Source organism: Schistocerca piceifrons, chromosome 4, assembly GCF_021461385.2.
Source record: "Schistocerca piceifrons isolate TAMUIC-IGC-003096 chromosome 4, iqSchPice1.1, whole genome shotgun sequence".
Lineage (NCBI taxonomy): Eukaryota > Metazoa > Arthropoda > Insecta > Orthoptera > Acrididae > Schistocerca > Schistocerca piceifrons.
Genome location: NC_060141.1, coordinates 295,903,067 through 295,922,471, shown reverse-complemented (window position 1 = coordinate 295,922,471; position 19,405 = coordinate 295,903,067). Strand labels below are relative to the sequence as shown.

Below are 19,405 nucleotides of genomic sequence, written 5' to 3'. Positions count from 1 at the left end.
GTAGATACGGATCTTTGCCCCATTGGGCCAAGCATAATTTCAGTATTGTGCAATTTAAAAAGTCCCGCATGCAGAATTATCCGAATGGGACGGAAATCGATAGATGTGATGTGTACATGTGCAAACAAATGATTACAATTTCAGAAAAGTTTGATGATTTCAAAACAAAGAACTTCACAAAATGAGTTCACAAAATGAACAAGTCAGTGATGCGTTAGTCAGTTCCGTCCGGGTATGCAAGCAGTTGTGTGGTATCCTCGTGAGGGTTATCATGCCAAATACTGACCAGTTGGAGCGTTATATCGTTAAAATCCTGAACTGGTTGGAATCTTATTTGCTAGCCACCACTGATGAAACCTCTTTTATAAACAGACGTTGTGTATGTACTCTCACACAACCCGTAGAAACCCTGGAAAAATTTGTAAAAAGATGGAACGATACAAATCAATGGAATCTGAATTTTGTATAGTTCGTTACCTAACTTCAGCGTTACAGATTTCTTGATAGGTATTTTTCAGTACGGCAGCCTTTTAGTTCGTAGTATATTCCATTGTATGTACGTAGAACTAATAAGGACTGTGACTGTTGCGTTCAGACGATAGCTGAGTTGGTTTCTATCCGCTCATAGCTTCAGTTAGTACTCATGTAGGTCACGCAATTTGATGCTTTTGCCATAGGCCGTTACTGCCCTGTGCTGCATGCAACCCGACGTAGTAATACAGATGACTTCCTACGTGTTTTTTAAGCGTACACCGACCGATCCACAAATGTGGCCATCTCGGATTTTGCCCGCATTGAGGAGGGTCCTTCACCCATGCATGATTGGGAAGGTCCAGATATGGCAGGCAACCGCGAAAGACTTACGGGGAGCCAGCCGAAGAGCCCCCCTCGTTTGCCTGAGAAACAGTTACCAGTCGTTTACAGTGACTGACACTGATCCTGAGCCGCCTGTGGTTGCCTGCCCTGTTTCGAAGACTTCCTCTCGTCCTGCAAGTCCGGGCATTCAAAAGAGATGAGGTTACTGGTAGTTGAAATGTCCAGTTTAGGTGGTTGGTGGAGCCTATTAAGAATATGAAGCTCAAAGAGAGAAAAAGTATCAGCATGCACTCTGCGTCTTCCACAGCGGGAGTCATCCCAGGTAAGAAACAAGTCTTCCAGAATGCCTTCAAGTAAACGGAACGTAGCCTTTTGCAGTTGAAGGACCACGTCGGTGCCAATGATGTGCATAGTTTCGGATCGGATTAAATTGTTTCTCGTTTCCAGCAGCTAAGATTACCAGACTTTCGGAAAGGAAAAGGCGGAGCTCACCAACTTCAGCGACATTGGACTACCGACTTCTGGTGCAAAACCGATAACAGGGTCTTTGCCAAAAACTGAGACGTTTCTGTGACAATGTGGTATTCGGATATCTTGACTTACTTTATATGGTGTATACATTTCGTGAACCTCTAAGAATGAATTCAATAAATATTGACGGCATCGATACGGGCGGCGGAGGCTGTATGGAGCAGACTGGACTGTGTTTTAGGTTCGAGGATATCGGAAAAGTGTAAACAGTTGTATAGTTTGAAAGGAGGCCGGCTCAACGCAGGACACGGATAGACCAAAGAAACTTTTACTATCAGACAACCGTCGCAGCTATAGTAGAAAAGAGTAAAAACAAAACAAATGACGTTCTTGTCTACTTGCTAGTCTAATGCCTGTTTTATCTGTTTCCTCATTGGCAATCTTTACTACCATGTTCTGTCTTGCGTTAAGTATAAGGTCCCAGAGTGGGATTAAAATTCAGGGTGAAAGGATCTCAATGATAGGATTCGCTGAGGACATTGCTGTCCTCAGATTATGGGTTGAGAGTAAATGAAAGAAATGCAAAAGTAATGAGAAGTAGCAAAAATGAGATCAGCGAGGAACTTAACATCAGAACTGCGGATCACGAAGCGAAGGAATTCTGCTATTTAGGCAGCAAAATAAGCTATGGTGGACGAAGCAAGGACATATGATGCAGGATAGCACTGGAAAAAAGGACATTTCTGGCCAAGAGAAGTCTGCTAGTATCAAATACAGGTATACTAGTATCAAACACGGGACTCAATTTGAAGAAGAAATTTCTGATAATGAACGTTTGGAGCGCAGCACTGTATAGTAGTGAAGCAGAGACTGTGGTGAAACCGGAACAGGAAGGAATCGAAGCATTTGAGATGTGGTGCTGGAGAAGAATGTTGTAAATTAGGTGGACTGATAAGGTAAGGAATGAAGAGATTGTCCGTAGAATCGGCGAGGAAAGGAAAGGAGAACAATGACAAGAAGGGACACGATGATAGAACATTTGTTAAGAGGGAACTGTAGAGGGTAAAAATTGTAGAGGAAGACAGTGATAGGAATACGTCCAGCAAATATTAGGCGACGCAGGTTGCAATTGCTACTCTGAGATGAAAAGATTAGCACAGGGGAACAATTCGTGGCGGGGTGCATCAAACCAGCCTGAAGATTGATGTGTATTCTGTCATTCCATCATACACCAACATCTCTTAAAGTTTTAATAAGGACAATAAATTGAGCGTATGATTATATGGTTTACAAGTGACGTCACCATTATGGCATATAGCTTGCCTCACTATCTAACGTCTCATTACCTGAGAGTTGCAGTATGACGGAATTATCGATGATCACGTACGAGTAATTTGTGACGCACATGTTTCTTTTGTAGCTATCAGTGTGTTTGGGTGACCTTATTTTTGTGTTGGCAACATAGATTTTGGCCATGTTGTTTTTTTCAGTCGATGTCGGTGTCAGCACCTGGTGTATTGTTAAAAATAACACTATCTCAATTTTCTCATTCATTTATGTAAAGGATGAGTCAGACAATAACGGATTTTACTTTATTATATGAGCCTCCAAACGGTAACTTCATTTTTCCATTGCGGCCAAGCCAAGGCCGGCAGTGTTAGCTGCCTCTAAATTCTTTCGTCCCACGGTCTAGTTACAGGAAGTCAGCACCGAGGAAGGGCACCTTGGACACGCACCCCTCTCATGTAACGCCGCCCCAGGCGTCGCTTAGCAGGTAAAGCTCTGGAAAGTTCTATGCCGCCCGCACGGTTTGCTCGGTCCTGACCAATCAGGGCGGAGAAAGCCGCGTGGTGCGTCGAATATACCCGGCCGCCCGTCACCGGGCTCGCTCTCTTGTATTCTTGCTCACCCGCGAGTCGGATGCGCGCCCTGTAGCAGTGAACATCTCCCGCTTCTCCCGGTGTTGCGGCACTGTGGACTTAGTTTTGGCAGACAACCACTTTCGGTAGCTTCGCGAACAATGTTTCACCAAACTCTACACTCTGTCTCACCCTCACCTCCCTAGGCCTGTGTAATCCCTTTCAACATGCTTTCGCCAATAAATGGACTTTATCTAAAAATAATCCTAATCATTCTATAACGCCCACCACCTGCTCACACGCCCATCCTGTACATTTACTTGTTGGTCATACTAACAAAACCAAACTTAAAGCCTTTTCCCATTGAAAAGCGGGATGCGTGGCCCCTGTGGCGTTTGATATGCAAGCAGCATAGGTGTATACCGCTACTCATCAGTCCCATGATTCAGTGTCTATGCATCTACGCTAGCCTCTGCGAGGGGCGTTGAAAAAGGGTGCTCGTTAGGAATGGTGAAGTCTGCACCCTATAATGAAAAAGTACTCGTTCCTACATTTATCGTTAATCTATAGCCTTCACCACACTAACTACTGCTTAGGAGTTTGCCCGCTACGCTCTCGTAATGAGTCGTGTCACCACCGACTGGGAAACTCAGCCTACTTGCCTGAGCCTCCGCTTTCCAGCCTGCTGCGGAACTCACCCGCAGAGCCGTTGTCATCGTCGTCGCCGTCGGCGGCCTGCGTCTGTTCCAGCAGGTCCGAGATGGCGGCCTCCAGCTCGCTGAGCGACGGCGTCATGGAGGAGCGCCTACTGGAGCCTGCTGTTGCTGGAGAGCCCTCTGACAGGCTGGCCGGCACGCCCAGCTGCCGCAGCACCGCCTCTGCCTCCACCTCCGGGCTCCGCAGCGCCTGCGCACCAACGAGGGACGTGTCACCGCAACAGCTGACTCCACTCCACCGGCAACACCACTGCCCATCTTGTCGCTTGTTAAAAGGCATTTCGAAGTTACCCCACCTCGGCTATTTTTCACAAGTATTCAATTTATTAAATCTTACACCACCGGCTAAATTCGGACCTACAGGCCATTTTTAAGTACAGTAGGTGTCGATGAGTTTTACAGTTATTGTGTACAACAACTGTAGTGTACAACACATTGAAACTTAATGCACTTTTAAACGACCAGTCGTTCAAGCTGTAACACAGAGAATACTTGTCAAAAATATCCGAAGTGGAATAACTTCAAGTGTCTTATATATGGATTGGAACAGGAATTAAAGTACAAGGAGATGAAATAAAACCTTTGAGATTTTCCGACGACAGTGTAATTACGACATAGACTGCAAAGAATTTTGAATAGCAATTGAATGGAATGGGCAGCGTCTTGCAGGGAGTGTAGAAGATGAACATCAACAAAAGCGAGAGAAGCGTAATGGAATGTATCAAAAACTTTATTTTAGTGGGGGACCACAGCCTCAAAGTATTCTGAGAATGAAAACATGGTCCAGGTAGGCTGTACTTTTTTTATTATCTATGCGATTAGTCAACTTCAGCCTCTAGTCATTTTCATGTACGTATCTTAAGCTTACAGCATCATTTTCCAGTTGACATGTACCAGCGATATATTATAATGTAATATGAAGTGGTAGCTGAAGATATGAGTTTAAAAATGACAGAAAGTTGAAATTGGTCATTCACATAGATAATCAAAAGAATGCAGCCTACCTATACCATGTTTACATTCTCAAAGAAATGAAATATAGTCGAATTAAATGAGATGATGCTGAGGGAATTAGATAAGGAAGCGGGAGACCAAGTATTAGCTGAGTTATGTTATTCAGGCATCAAAAGAACTTATGATGGCCGATGTAGATAGGATATAAAATGTTGACTGGCAATGGCAAGAAAAGCATTTCTGAAGATGACAGAGCTGTCGACATCGAACATAGATTTAAGTTTCAGGAAGTATTTTCTGAGAGGAAGTATGGAACCAAAACTTGAAAGATAAAGAGTGTAGACAAGAAAAGAACAGAGTCTTTGAAATGTGGTGCTACAGAAGAATGCTGAAGGTTAGATGGGTACGTCACGTAACTGATGAGGAGGTATTGAATAGATTTCGGAAGAAAATTAATTTATGGCACAACCTGACTAGAAGAAGCGATCGGTTGACAGGACACATTCTGACGCATCATGGGATTACAAATTTAGTACTGGTGGTAAGTGCCAGAGGTAAAAGTAATAGAGGGAGACCAGGTCATGAATACAGTAAGCACATTAAAAAGGACGTAAAATTGCAGTAGTTATTCATAGATGGAGAGGCTTGCACAGGATTGAGCAGCATGGAGAGCAGCATCAGACCAACCTTGGGGCTAAAGACCACAACATCAACACGGCTGGTGTACCCCAATGAAGAATATTACTATCGTTTATTTAATTTAAGTATGCAATCTTCGAGGCAAATAAAGTTAGGCGCCCAGAAGACATGTATTTCAATGTAACTTCTTACATGTACAAACCTTCGGTTGGCATTACAGTTGTCACACTATTTTAGGGGTAGAAAGGCCACCAGAGTGCATTAGTGTTGCTCCTGTTTAGTGTCGTTACCACGTCCAGCAGGGTAAATGACATGCCTGAACAACTTCAAGTATTTAGTGAACACTGTGAAGGAAACGGAGATCCCACGTACTCGTTTCAAATTCAGATGGCTCTAAGCATTATGGGACTTAACATCTGATTTAGAACTACCTAAACCTAACTAACCTAAGGACATCACACACATCCATGCCCGAGGCAGGATCCGAACCTGCGACCGTAGCAGCCGCGTGGTTCCGGACTGAAGCGCGTAGAACCGCTCGGTCACAGCAGCCGGCCGTACTCGTTTGAGACCACGCTGTCAGCAGCTGCCAGAGATTGAAAAAGCCTCATTGTGGGTCTCTATTTGGCTGGCTGGTGAAATAGTGCAGTGTCTAGCTTTGTGACAGTGACCAGACTTTGGACAGCCTGGAAACACGAGGCAAGCATCCTCGTCGTCAAGGTTCTGGCCTTACCATCTTAATGGAGGATCACTGTATTGTGCACCAAGCAAGTTCCATCCCCGTTCGCCGGCCATGGTGGCCGAGCGGTTCCACGCGCTTAAGTCTGGAGCTATGTGACCGCTACGGTCGCAGGTTCGAATCCTGCCTCAGGCATGGATGTGTGTGATGTCCTAAGGTTAGTTAGGTTTAAGTAATTCTAAGTTCTAGGGGACTGATGACCTCCGATGTTAAGTCCCAAAGAGCTCAGAGCCATTTGAACCATCCCCGTTCGTATATGCATCTGCCATCCGAGAACGTATAATGATCTCCCTGGAACGTTTGTATCATTCTGTACCATTGGACGGAGACTAGAAACAACCAGACAATTTCATTACTGCCCCACGCGTTAGCTGCCGTTAACAGCACAACACAAACGGCTTCGTTTAGACTGTTGCCGCGACGGGGAAGCTTGGAATGCTGGTGAATGATGTCGCTTTGTGGTCAGCGATGAATCGCGGTTCTGCACTACCTCGGACTGTCGTTGTCAGCTAGTATGGAGGTGGCCTGGGAAGAGGTCCTATTCTTCCAAAGTTTTGGACAGGCGCAGCAATGTTAATCTTCGCGCCATGGTGTTGGAAGCCAGATGGCTTCAGGTCACGGTTGGTACTGACTTAGGGAACTTTGACGGCGCAACGCTATGTCACGAACATCCTGCATTCTAGTGTATTACCTCTCATGGTATTATCGTGGTACCATTTTTCTACAAGACAATGTTCGTCCACACATCGCACGCGGCTCTATGTATTGTCTGCGTGATTCTGAGCTAGATCTCCACATCTGCCCCCGATAGAATATGTGTACAACCATCTTGGGCATCAACTCCATCCCAGTGCCAGTACCCACGATACCAAGGACAATTTACAACAGCTGTACGCCAGGTCATCAGATGAGATGATACATCTTCTTGTTTTTTAGACCATCGCATTCATCCAGGTCAAAGGGGGTGCAACATCGTACTGGTAAGTGGGCTCATACTGCCAAGTTCTTTGTAAATTTGCCTCGATACCTTAATTACTAAAATGCTATCACATACCTCTCAACTCGTGAATTTTCATTTCGTTCTCGTCTCCTTTTCTGGGTGCTTCATCCTTTTATCAGACAGTGTATTTTAAATTGTTTGCAGCATCTGACTCAAAAATATGACAGTTGCTAACTTTCACGATAATAAACGTAACATATCACATCTCCTACTAATTATCGAACTGAATTTCAATTAATCATAACCAAGCGTTGTGGCGCAGTGGACTCGCATATGGGAAGATGAGGTTCAAAGCCGCGTCCGGTTATCCTGATCTAGGTTTTTCGTGATTACCCTAAATTGCTTGAGCCAAATGCCGTGATGGTTCCTTGAAAGGGCACGACCGGTTTACTACACTATCCTTCCCTCATCCGATGGGATCGATAACCTTACTGTTTGGTCCCCTCCCCCGAATCAACCAACCAACCAATTAATCATAGGCACAATGGTTTTTAGGCCCTGGAGTGAATGGATAAGACGCGGCTGTTAACTTTAAAGTAATTGGATTCGTACTTATAGTACTCATCCATCCATTGAACTTGAGAGTGCAGTCTGTATAAACTGTAAATCTACAAACATGCTCTGAAAAGTATGCTACAATATGAAACTTCTGTGAATACACAATAAAATTTCATAACAAGCTGTCAGATTATTATTCAGACAATTGTGCTACACGTGGTTGCTGAATATTCCGCACGTCTGACTTACCTTACGAGGCTGGAAATAACATGTTATCAAAGAATCAGGGACCCAGTTGCGAGTGCAAATGTCTTATAGAGGAAATCACAGTTAAAATGGGTCAGGAGCTTAGTATTTCCTGTTACAGGCTATTATAAAAATTGGATATATGGCGATAGTAAACGAAGTAAATCTCGGAATGCCGGTCGTTGTGGCCGATCGGTTCTAGGCGCTACAGTCTGGAACCGCGCGACCGCTACCGTCGCAGGTTCGAATCCTGCCTCGGGCATGGATGTGTGTGATGTCCTTAGGTTAGTTACGTTTAAGTAGTTCTAAGTTCTAGGGGACTGATGACCTCAGAAGTTAAGTCCCATAGTGCTCAGAGCCATTTGAACCATTTTGAACCAAATCTCGGAATACAGCATTTAAATTTCAACAAGAGCTATTTAACATTCTATACATATATAAATTAATGCCCTCCGCTACGTTTCTCTGTTTGTAAAGACTAATCACAGAAACTGCTGTAGAGATTTTGATATGGTTTTCGCAACAGCCTGTTTCACAAGGAGAGTTTGTGTGCATAATCTGTTACTGCTATGCCAGACAGTGATATTGCGTGGTATTACTTTAGCAGCGCAGTGAAATCAGGTGAAACAGCGGCCCCGTTTCAAACTCACCACGTAATATACCTATATCGATATCTATATTCCGCAAGCCACCTTAAGGGGTGTGGGAGACGGTACTTCTAGTAACGCTATCATTTGCAGCCTTTCCTCTTCCGACCTCAAATCATGGTAGGCAAGGACGCCCGACAGTAAACCTCCGTATGGGTTAAAATGTCTCTGATTTCCTCGTCGTCTTTATGTAGCAAAATCTATGAAAGAGGAAGTAATGTTCTACGTGACTCTCTAATTCAGTCACAGGCAATTACCAGTTTCAGTCTTAAGCTTTGTTTCAGGCTTCATAAATCTGCAGCTGAAACCCACCGCATTTTAAGGAAGGTTTTTGGTGAGCAATCTTTGAGTAAGACAAGAACATGTGACTGGTTCAAGCGATTTAAATATGGCGGGAATACGTGGAAGATAACGAAAATTCGAGCCAAACATCATCAAGCATAATTCTGAATTGTAGGCAGACGATCCATGATGTTTGTGGAAACCGTAGAATTTCGAAGGGACATGTCAGTGCGTTACAGCTGATGAACTGAACATGAGGAATTGTAGCTATGTTCACTCCTCAGCGTTTTAACACCGACCAGCGAACAGGTGTGCGAGCGTGTAGGCGCGCGTGGAACTGCAGACAACAGTTCGAGATGATCCAGATTTGCTATCAAAGATCATAACTGTCAACGGATTATGCATGTCCAGCTATGACCGTGAAAGAAATCAGCCATCTTCTCATTGGAAGACACCATCCTCTCCGCCGGCCAAAAAAGCGCCCCAAGTTGGGCCAAAAATAAACATAACTGTCCCCATCGACCCTATTCTTTTGATCTAGCACTTCGCGCTTGCTCTTCTCGAAAATACAGGCCTTTCTGATTAAGGTGTATCACTAAATAACGCACTAAACTAATCTACCATTCACTTACCGTGGCTGAGGCGATGACCTTGTCGTAGCCGTTCAGTATCTTTGAGACGACCGCAGTGCGAGTGTTGACCTCGCCATTCTTGATAGGCTCCTCTTCGTGGTCAGTCAGCTCTGGCGACGGGGGAGGGGTGATGCTTTTGATCGATATCTTCTTCTTGCGCTCCTGAGTGATGGGCTTGGTGGGCAGTATCTCCATGTCGGTCCTGGACTTGTTCTCCTTGCTGCCGTACACGTTGAAGTCGTAGACGATGGACTGCAGCTCCTTCCTGACCTCCCGCAGGCCGGACTCGGTGTCGGACTCCTCGGGGCGGCGGTCGTTGTCCGCGAAGAAGGCGGACGGCGAGTCGGAGGCCTCCCTCGGCTCGCGCTGGCTGTGGAACCACGGCTGCTCCTCGGACGGCAGCGAGCCCCGGGGCAGCGCCACGCCCAGCCGGCGCCGCTTTCCGCTGAGCCGGTGCGTCGGCGACAGCGGCGGGCCCTCGCCCGGCCTCACCGGGTTGTCGACGCCGCCCATGTCCCACGAGTCGTCGCTCTCCTCGTCCGACGACGACGCCGGCGAGTGCGACGGCGAGTGCGAGCGGCTCTGCGCCGCCAGCCGCTCCACCAGCTCCTCCGTGTTCACCGAGCCGAAGCTGCGGCACCGGCGCAGGTACGTCTCCAGACGCTCCACCTGCAGGGCGCAGAGTCCTTAAGAACACTGTCACCTCTAACAAGGAGACGGCACGACCGTGGGGTCGGGGATTTGTCCGCAATTTTGTGTGGTGAAAGAGGACCCCTAACACATCACGTGGTTAAAATATTAGGACGCACTACCCGGAAAAACCCGGGAAAAATAGATCCAAAGTTTTTTAGGTGCCTTATGAGTATAAAATGTTAGTACACTTCCGAGCCGCCGTCTGGCCTAGGTGTTTAGGGCTAGGATTCTCAGGCCACAGGTCTCGTGTTCGATTCCTCCTCTGGCACTTTTTTTTTCTTCTGTTTCATTTTCTTTGGTTATGCCACCAATTATTCAGAAAGTTTCCCAAACCTACATTATCTTTAACAAAGTAGTTTCATTATTGAATAAAAATTATTTTCTTTTTGTCCAACAACACAATTCATGGCGGTGGGTTTTCCATTTTTCATTGTAAAGTGTACTAGGAGAAACATTGCCTTTTTAATCAGAATAACAAAGTCGACTGGAAAACATTCAATTTTTATACATATAATAATTATAAACAAGAACCGCAGTGGTAATTATCGTAAAAACAAACAAAGCAATAATTTTTGCGACATCTTGCGCAACATATAAAAGCGGATTTTTTACAATCACAGGGCGTTTGCAATAAATCTGTACAAAAACATGGCCCATTAACATTTACGAAAATGTTTCGAGTTTCTGACAATTTTGAGGCAAACCAGGCATATTGAATCATGTCTCAGAATACTGGTGACGATAATTGATGGTGAATTATAGAATTAATTTTTGTACAATCTTCCTGTAACAATGCCCTGCAATTTTGCAAGCAACAGAAGAAAAGAAAGTAAGTGCCAGAGGAGGAATCGAACACGAGACCTTTGGCGTAAGGGTCCGAGCGCTAAACATGTAGGCCCGGCGGCAGCTCAGCAGTGGACTAACATTTTACATTCATAAGGCACCTAGGAAACTTTGGATCGATTTTTCTCGGGATTTACCGAGTAGTGCGTCCTAATACTTTAACCACGTGAGGTGTTAGGGGTCCTCTTTCACCACACAAAATTACGGACAAATCCCCGACCCCACGGTCGCGCCGTCCCCTTGTAAGTAAACAGCGGCTGTATTACACAAAGGACGTACCACGAAGGTGTTATGTATATTGGCAAAATATTGATATTAAAACTTCTAAACTTTGGCAGCCGTTGGGTGAAGGCGTGACGCTGCAGCGAGGTTTCGCTACGCAGTTGGCAAGGACGGTAAACAGGGGGCATGTTGTTACCAGGAAATTAAAAGTTTTGTGAATTTTTTTCCGTGCATTCAGCTGGGCAGTAACTATGCCCCACAGACAGGTACGCGAACAATATGCGTTGATGTCAGCATTTGAGACAGGACGTGTAGTTGGGCTCAAAGAAGCCGATTGTAGCAATCAGCGATTCGATCGACATTTGAATAGGAATGAAGCCACTTTTAGGTCATGTTTCCATTAACTGGTGAACTATGATCAAAGACAATGTCAAGAAGGAAGCGGTTGACCTACAGAGGCGACAGAACACAAGCGGCTCGTAGTGAAATTGCATGCTTCTGAATATCCTCTCAGTTATGTGACTGGATTTGTTATTTCCTGTCAGAGAGGTCACAGTTCGTAGTAATTGATGGAAAGTCATCGAGTAAAACAGAAGTGATTTCTGGCGTTCCCCAAGGTAGTGTTATAGGCCCTCTGTTGTTCCTTATCTTTATAAATGATTTTGGAGACAATCTGAGCAGCCGTCTTCGGTTGTTTGCAAATGACGCTGTCGTTTATCGACTAACAAAGTCTTCGGAAGATCAAAACAAACTACAAAACAATTTAGAAAAGATATCTGAATGGTGCGAAAAGTGGCAGTTGAACCTAAATAACGAAAAGAGTGAGGTCATCCACATGGGTGCTAAAAGGAACTCGTTAAACTTCGATTATACGATAAATCAGTCTAATCTAAAAGCCATAAATTCAACTAAATACCTAGGTATTACAATTACGAACAACTTAAATTGGAAGGAACACATATAAAATGTAGTGGGGAAGGCTAACCAAAGACTGCGTTTTATTGGCAGGACACTTAGAAAATGTAACAGATATACTACGGTGACTGCCTACACTATGCTTGTCTGTCCTCTTCTAGAATACTGCTGCGCGGTGTGGAATCCTTACCAGATGGGACTGACGGAGTACACCGAAAAAGTTCAAAGAAAGGCAGCACGTTCTGTATTATCGCGAAATATGGGAGAGAGTGTCAGAGAAATGATACAGGATCTGGGCTGGAAATCATTAAAGCGTTCTTCGTTGCGACGGAATCTTCCCACGAAATTCCAATCACCAACTTTCTCCTCCGAATGCGAAAATATTTTGTTGAGACCGACCTACATAGGGAGAAACGATCACAACGATAAAATAAGGGAAATCAGATCTCGTACGGAAAGATATAGGTGTTCATTCTTTCCACGTGCTATCCGATATTGGAATAATAGAGAATTGTGAAGGTGGTTCGATGAACCCTCTGCCAGGCACTTAAATGTGACTTGCAGAGTATCCATATAGATGTAGATGTAGATAAACGAGAGGACCGAGAAAACGTCAGAGAGGCACTCAAAGCCCTGGATTCATCACTATGGTCGATCTGACGTGCGACTGGTGCTTCAGTGACTACAAGGACAGTTAATAGGCGCCTCGCAGACAGAGGCCCGAGCTCACGGCGCATCTTGCGCCAACTACCATCGACCTCTCTACACTTACAAGTCGGTATGCTGTGGTGTCTGGCAGATGCCTGACACATTTGGCATGGAATTTCATGGACTGACGAAGAACTATTTTCAGTGATGAATCTCGCTTCGAATTGAACCCTGGTGACCAGCGAAGAGTTGTCTGGAGACGCTCCGGACAGCGTTGAGATACCAACCTGACTGCCGCGGGTCATACGGCTTGCCAACCAAGAGTGATGGTCTGGGATGCCACTTCATTTCATAGTAGGACCCCTTTTGTCGTTATCCGCGTCATCGTTACAGCTCAGTGGTACGTCTGCGATATTCTACACCCCGTTTTGTTGCCTCTGATGGTTTACATTTCAGAAAGATAATGTCCGCCCGCTCTCCGTAAGAGTTTCTGCTGCTTGTCTTTGTGCTTGCCAAACCCACCTTGGCCATCAAGGTTTCCAAATTTCTCAGCAACTGAGAACTTCTGGAGCATGATGAGCAGCTCTCCCCTATGAGCTTACAATATTGATTTTATAACGTGCCACTTCGATATAATTTGGCACGATATCTCTCAGAAGGACATCCAACAATCAATGCCAAACCGAATAGCTGCTTGCATAAGGACCAGAACTGAACCAAAGCGTTACTGACTTGCTCGATTTGTAAAGCTATTTTTCTTCATTAAATTACCCATTTTTTCCGAAATTGTAATCATTTGTTTGCCTTCACATGTACGTCACATCTATCGATTTCCATCTCATTCCTTCGTGGTGTGTCTTTTCTTTTCCTTTGTTTTAGAGTGTACTAAGGCAAATGATGGTTTGCAGTTTTTTTGCGAATAAAGCCGTCTAGAAAGCTACGAGATGAATATAATATTTACAACGACGCTCCGCCTACTGCCACCACCAAATCAAAATCCAACACTCGCGAAACGAAGTTCAGCAACAGTGGCAGCAAAACATTAGCCTAAGAGGGGCGTCAACTACAAACTCTATTTCAAGGGCATAGGCAAACACACTCTAAGTTACACGTTGGCTTGCATTTGGTACACTAGGGAGGAGGGTTTTGAGACCTCTTTCTCCTAACGGCGGTGTTGCATTATTGCATTTTGATAAAGTTCCACACACGTTAAGTCGTAGAAGACTCTCTCCCAAACGCACAGAAAACGATAAGGGGTTCCATCGGAAACGGATCGGAGTCATAATTCGGAAACTATAAAATTTAAGACGTCAGACAATTCACTATACCGTCCGTTGTAGCCTACTACAAACTGCTACTTGATAATTTACATCTTTTGGATATAGCTGGGGTTGCATGTCTTTATATAAGACGTAACTGAGGATGTTAGGCGTTGCTCTTACTCTGAGGCGAAAAGACTGAAATGAGAGAGAAAATGCAGCTAATTACATCAATGCCGCCTGGAGACTGATGCAAAGGAGTAAAAGATAGTGTTCCTCAAACCGCACGGGTAGCTGCTACGTAGTTTTCTGACATCGAGAATCTAGACTAAACGCCGATCTACCATTCGCTCGAACGTCTATCGCATGCAGCTGATAGGGGAAACACTACAATAACCACTCCGTACTTAGGCACAGATTTTACTCCTATTTACTTCTGCTGTCACTGAACTGTGTTTACGAGATCCAAGTATTGGTCTGCGATGGCAGCAGCCGAAACGTCGTTATAAACAAAATAATGAATTACACAGCCTATCCGGTTCTATTTGCAAGAAAATCAGGCAGCGACCAATAATAATATAATAGTTACGGGTGCAGTTTCATAGTTTGCAGTGAAAGAATCACAAACTCAGACTGAAACACATTATGAGTTCCTCTTGCAGCTGGCGGTAATTTTGCAGTAAAAGCCATTGAAAATGCTGGAATTTAAAATGGCGCAAAGTGCCATAATATTTCCGAGATGATGCTTATAACAAAGAGAAAGAACTCGATAGCATCCGATTACAAGATTGGTTATGAATTTCTTCAGCAAGTCACGCCATATAATTAAGCCATATAAAATTGGGTCACACGTTAAAGTATTATCGAAGGAGAATACAAGAATAGCATTAAATTCCTTACAAGGAATCTGAGAAAATGACTGCATCTGTAAAGGAAAGAGCATAAAAGAAGCTGTTGCGACCAATACTACAGTATAGTACCAATCCTGAAGGTATCAGGGATAAAATACAGGAAGAAAAAGATTGTCTAAAAATTTAATAGAAATCACATTGTAGCTGTAAGAGTAGGACTCGAAAAAAGAATGGAGGGAGGTAGGGTTATATCCTGTCCCCGATATTATTCAAAATGTGCGTACAGCATGCTGTAAAGGAACACGAGAAAATTTGAAAAGGGAACTAACGATAAAAAAACCAAAATTTTGCTGTTCGCCGATGACATTGTAATAGTCAGAGAAGGCAACGGACTTTAAAGATTACTTGAGTGAAATGGACAGCGCCTTGAAAAGAGATTGCCAGATAAACATGAAGTGAAATAAACGTAATGGAATGTAGATGAACTAAATTAGGTTATACTGAGGAAACTAGATTAGGTACTCAGATATTGTAAGTATTAGATGAGTTTTGGTGTTTAGGCAGCAATTTAACTGACAATGGCCAAAGTAGAGGGGACGTAAAATACATACTGGTAGCAGCAAAAAGAATTTTCCTGAAAAAGAAAAAATTATTAGCTTCAGATACAAATTTAAATAAGTCCTTCCTCAAGGTATTTGTTTCGAACGTAACCTGATACGAATGTGAAACTTCAACGATAAGCAGTTCAGACATGACAAGCATACAAGCTGTTAATAGTGACGCTACAGAAGAATGTCTAAGATTATAGGCAACTAAATCGAATTGCGAGAAATATATGTATCACAACTTTACTACATCACAACATTACTAAAGGAAAAGATAGGTGACGGGACACATTCTGAGGTACTGAGAATCGTCAGTCTGGCAGTGCAGAAGAGAGTAAGCAGGTTCACATGCGCTACCTAATAAAAACCTGATGTACGCAGAAGACATGGTCGGTTGTCAATGTAACTTCGTACACGTACGGACCATTGGCTGGTATGTAAATGATAAAGAGTCACAATTCTCTGTGATAGGTAGAATGTCCCTCAGAGTGCATGAGTGTTGTTCGTATTCAGTGTTGTTACCATGCCTATTAACGTACATAAGGGGCTTGAATTTTGTCAGATGTTGAGTGATCATAGTGAATGCCGTAGATATGTACCATACTCGTGTGAGACAGCCTTATCAACACCTGACAGCGTTTGAAAATGGTCTTGTTATGAGTCTCCACTTGACCAGTTGGTAGAATCAGCAACAATGAAATTTTTGGTGCATTCGAATGTCACATTGGCCCAGTGCAAGAATACATGAGAAGTCGAAGGCAGGCATACTATTAATCAAAATTCCGGTCGAACACGTCTGACCACCACAACAGAGGATAGCCGTATTCCTACACCTTCACATCAGCACGTGCCATCCGAGAACAAGTAATGGAATCCTTGCAACCATTCTGTGCCATCCGACACCATCGGTCAGAGGCCACGAGCTACAAGATTAGGAAATAACCGTCCCATTCATAGCCTGCCGTTAATACAACACAAAAGCCTGCGTTTGGAATGGTGAAGTGACCGTGAAACACCAAACTGCATTCAGCGACAAATCACGGTTCCGCATTATCTCATATGTCCATCATCGATGAGTATGGTGGAGACCTCGGGAAATGCCCCAGTCTTCCAACGATTTTAAGAGGCACAGCGGTGTTACACCTGGTGTCAAGAGGTGGGGAGTCACTGGGTACGACTTCAGGTCATGGCTGGTAGTGACGACACAACGGTACGTCACGGACATCCTGCGTCCTCACGTGTTGCCTCTCACGCGACAGTATCGTGGTGCCGTTTTCCAACAGGAGAATGCCCGTCCAGACCTGGCACATGTCTCTATAAACTTTCTGCGTAATGCTTATTCCAGTGCCAGAAGGATCCTCAGATCTGTCCACGATAGAACATGTGTGAGACCATTTCCGGTGTCAGTACCAACGTCCAGGATACAAATGCCCAGTTACAACAGTCTTAGATCAGCTTGTCTCAGGACAGGATGAAGGCTCTATGAAATCCTTCTCAACCGTATGGGTGCAAGCATCCAAGCCTAGGGGGTGCTACATCATTCTGATGAGTGAGCCCAAACTGCCAAGTTCCTTGTAAATATGACTCGATCTTGTAACTACTCCAATTACATCACGTAGCCTCTCAACCCGAGAAATTTCATTTCGTTTCCTCCTCTCCGTCTACATGCTTCACATTTCACATTTTTGGACAGGAAAGGGGATATAAGCCAAGCAGTTATAAAGAGATGAACAGTTTGCCAGGTAATTAAGAAACAGTGGAAATTAGTGGTAGTAAAATAGTTCTATAGCAGCTTTTTGGGGTATTCAGTAAGTAATGCAACACATTTTTTCCTCGGCCAATTGCGAAAGAAAAATTGCAGAATTTGCTGTGGAACATCATGGAATAATTATGCTTCGGCCCCTATAGTTTCATGAAAATCCGATAGGTGGCGGTGCTATACGTAGCCTTCAAAATGGCGTCTGTAACAGATGTCCGTTCCCAACAGAGCGCTGTCATTGAGTTTCTGTTGGCAGAAAACCAGAGAACCGCAGATACTGATACGGACTTGCAGAATGTCTACAAAGACCTGACAGTGAACAAAAGTACTGTCAGTCGTTGGACATCTGTCATCATCGCAACAAGGTCGCGCAAATCTGTGAGATCTTCCGCGCGCCGGCCAGCCGCACACAGCAATGTCTACTGCGGTGTTGGAATGTGCGGACACTCTCTTTCTAGGTGACCGATGGATGACAATCGACACCTCGCTGGTCAAATGGACGTCCCTGTTGGTAATGCGGATGTACATGTCCACCAATCCAAAGTCGACTACCAAAGTCGTATCATGCGGGCATATAGGTCCTCCAAGTGAGGTGGCGTAAGGCCGTCGCATTGAAAAATACACTGTTGTAGCTAAAAGAGCTGGTAATAATACGGTGTATTGAAACACTGAATAAAACCAACCCGATTTCAGAAAAATAATGTGTTGCGTTACTTATTGAACGCTGCTAGTAAAAATACCGGCTGATCAAAAACTCAGTATAAATTTGAAAACTTAATAAACCACGGAATAATGTAGATCAGGCTCGTCCAAACTGTGCCCCTGGGGCGCTAGCGCCCGCGGCCAGCGCCCCGGGCGATTTCGTATGTTGCTGCAGTGGCCGAGCCGTGCCACTTAGCTGTCCGTGCGGACCGCCCGAACGCCAGCCGATAGATATACAGGGTGAGTCACCTAACTTTACCGCTCGATATATTTCGTAAACCACATCAAATATTGACGAATCGATTCCACAGACCGAACGTGAGGAGAGGAGCTAGTGTAATTGGTTAATATAAACCATACAAAAATGCACGGAAGTATGTTTTTTAACACAAACCTACGTTTTTTTAAATTGAATCCCGTTAGTTATGTTAGCACATCTGAACATACAAACAAATACGTAATCAGTGCCATTTGTTGCATTGTAAAACGTTAATAACATCCGGAGATATTGTAACCTAAAGTTGACGCTTGAGTACCACTCCTCCGCTGTTCGATCGTGTGTATCGGAGAGCACCGAATTACGTAGGGATCCAAAGGAAACGGTGGTGGACCTTAGGTACAGAAGAGACTGGAACAGCACATTACGTCCACATGCTAACACCTTTTTATTGGTCTTTTTCACTGCCGCACATGTACGTTACCATGAGGGGTGAGGTACACGTACACACGTGGTTTCCGTTTTCAATTACGGAGTGGAATAGAGTGTGTCCCGACATGTCAGGCCAATTGATGTTCAATGTGGTGGCCATCATTTGCTGCACACAATTGCAATCTCTGGCGTAATGAATGTCGTACACGCCGCAGTACATCTGGTGTAATGTCGCCGCAGGCTGTCACAATACGATGTTTCATATCCTCTGGGGTTGTAGGCACATCATGGTACACATTCTCCTTTAACGTACCCCACAGAAAGAAGTCCAGAGATGTAAGATCAGGAGAACGGGCTGGCCAATTTATGCTTCCTCCACGTCCTATGAAACGCCCGTCGAACATCCTGTCAAGGGTCAGCCTAGTGTTAATTGCGGAATGTGCAGGTGCACCGTCATGCTGATACCACATACGTCGACGCGTTTCCAGCGGGACATTTTCGAGCAACGTTGGGAGATCATTCTGTAGAAACGCGATGTATGTTGCAGCTGTATGGGTCCCTGCAATGAAGTGAGGACCAATGAGGTGGTCGCCAATGATTCCGCACCATACATTTACAGTCCACGGTCGCTGTCGCTCTACCTGTCTGAGCCAGCGAGGATTGTCCACGGACCAGTAATGCATATTCCGTAGATTCACTGCCCCGTGGTTTGTGAAACCCGCTTCATCGGTAAACAGGTAGAACTGCAACGCATTCTCTG

General features: G+C 44.6%; 1 protein-coding gene across 1 annotated transcript in view; it reads right to left on the bottom strand.

Annotated features, from left to right (window-relative positions):
- LOC124795804 overlaps window positions 1-19,405 on the bottom strand; it is a 55,151-nt gene that overhangs the window by 11,606 nt on the left and 24,140 nt on the right. The window contains exons 6-7 of the mRNA XM_047259885.1: window positions 9,500-10,168; window positions 3,845-4,052 (exon numbers count right to left, since the gene is read on the bottom strand). Coding sequence (XP_047115841.1) covers window positions 3,845-4,052; window positions 9,500-10,168 — 877 coding nt within the window. The remainder of the gene's footprint in view (window positions 1-3,844; window positions 4,053-9,499; window positions 10,169-19,405) is intronic.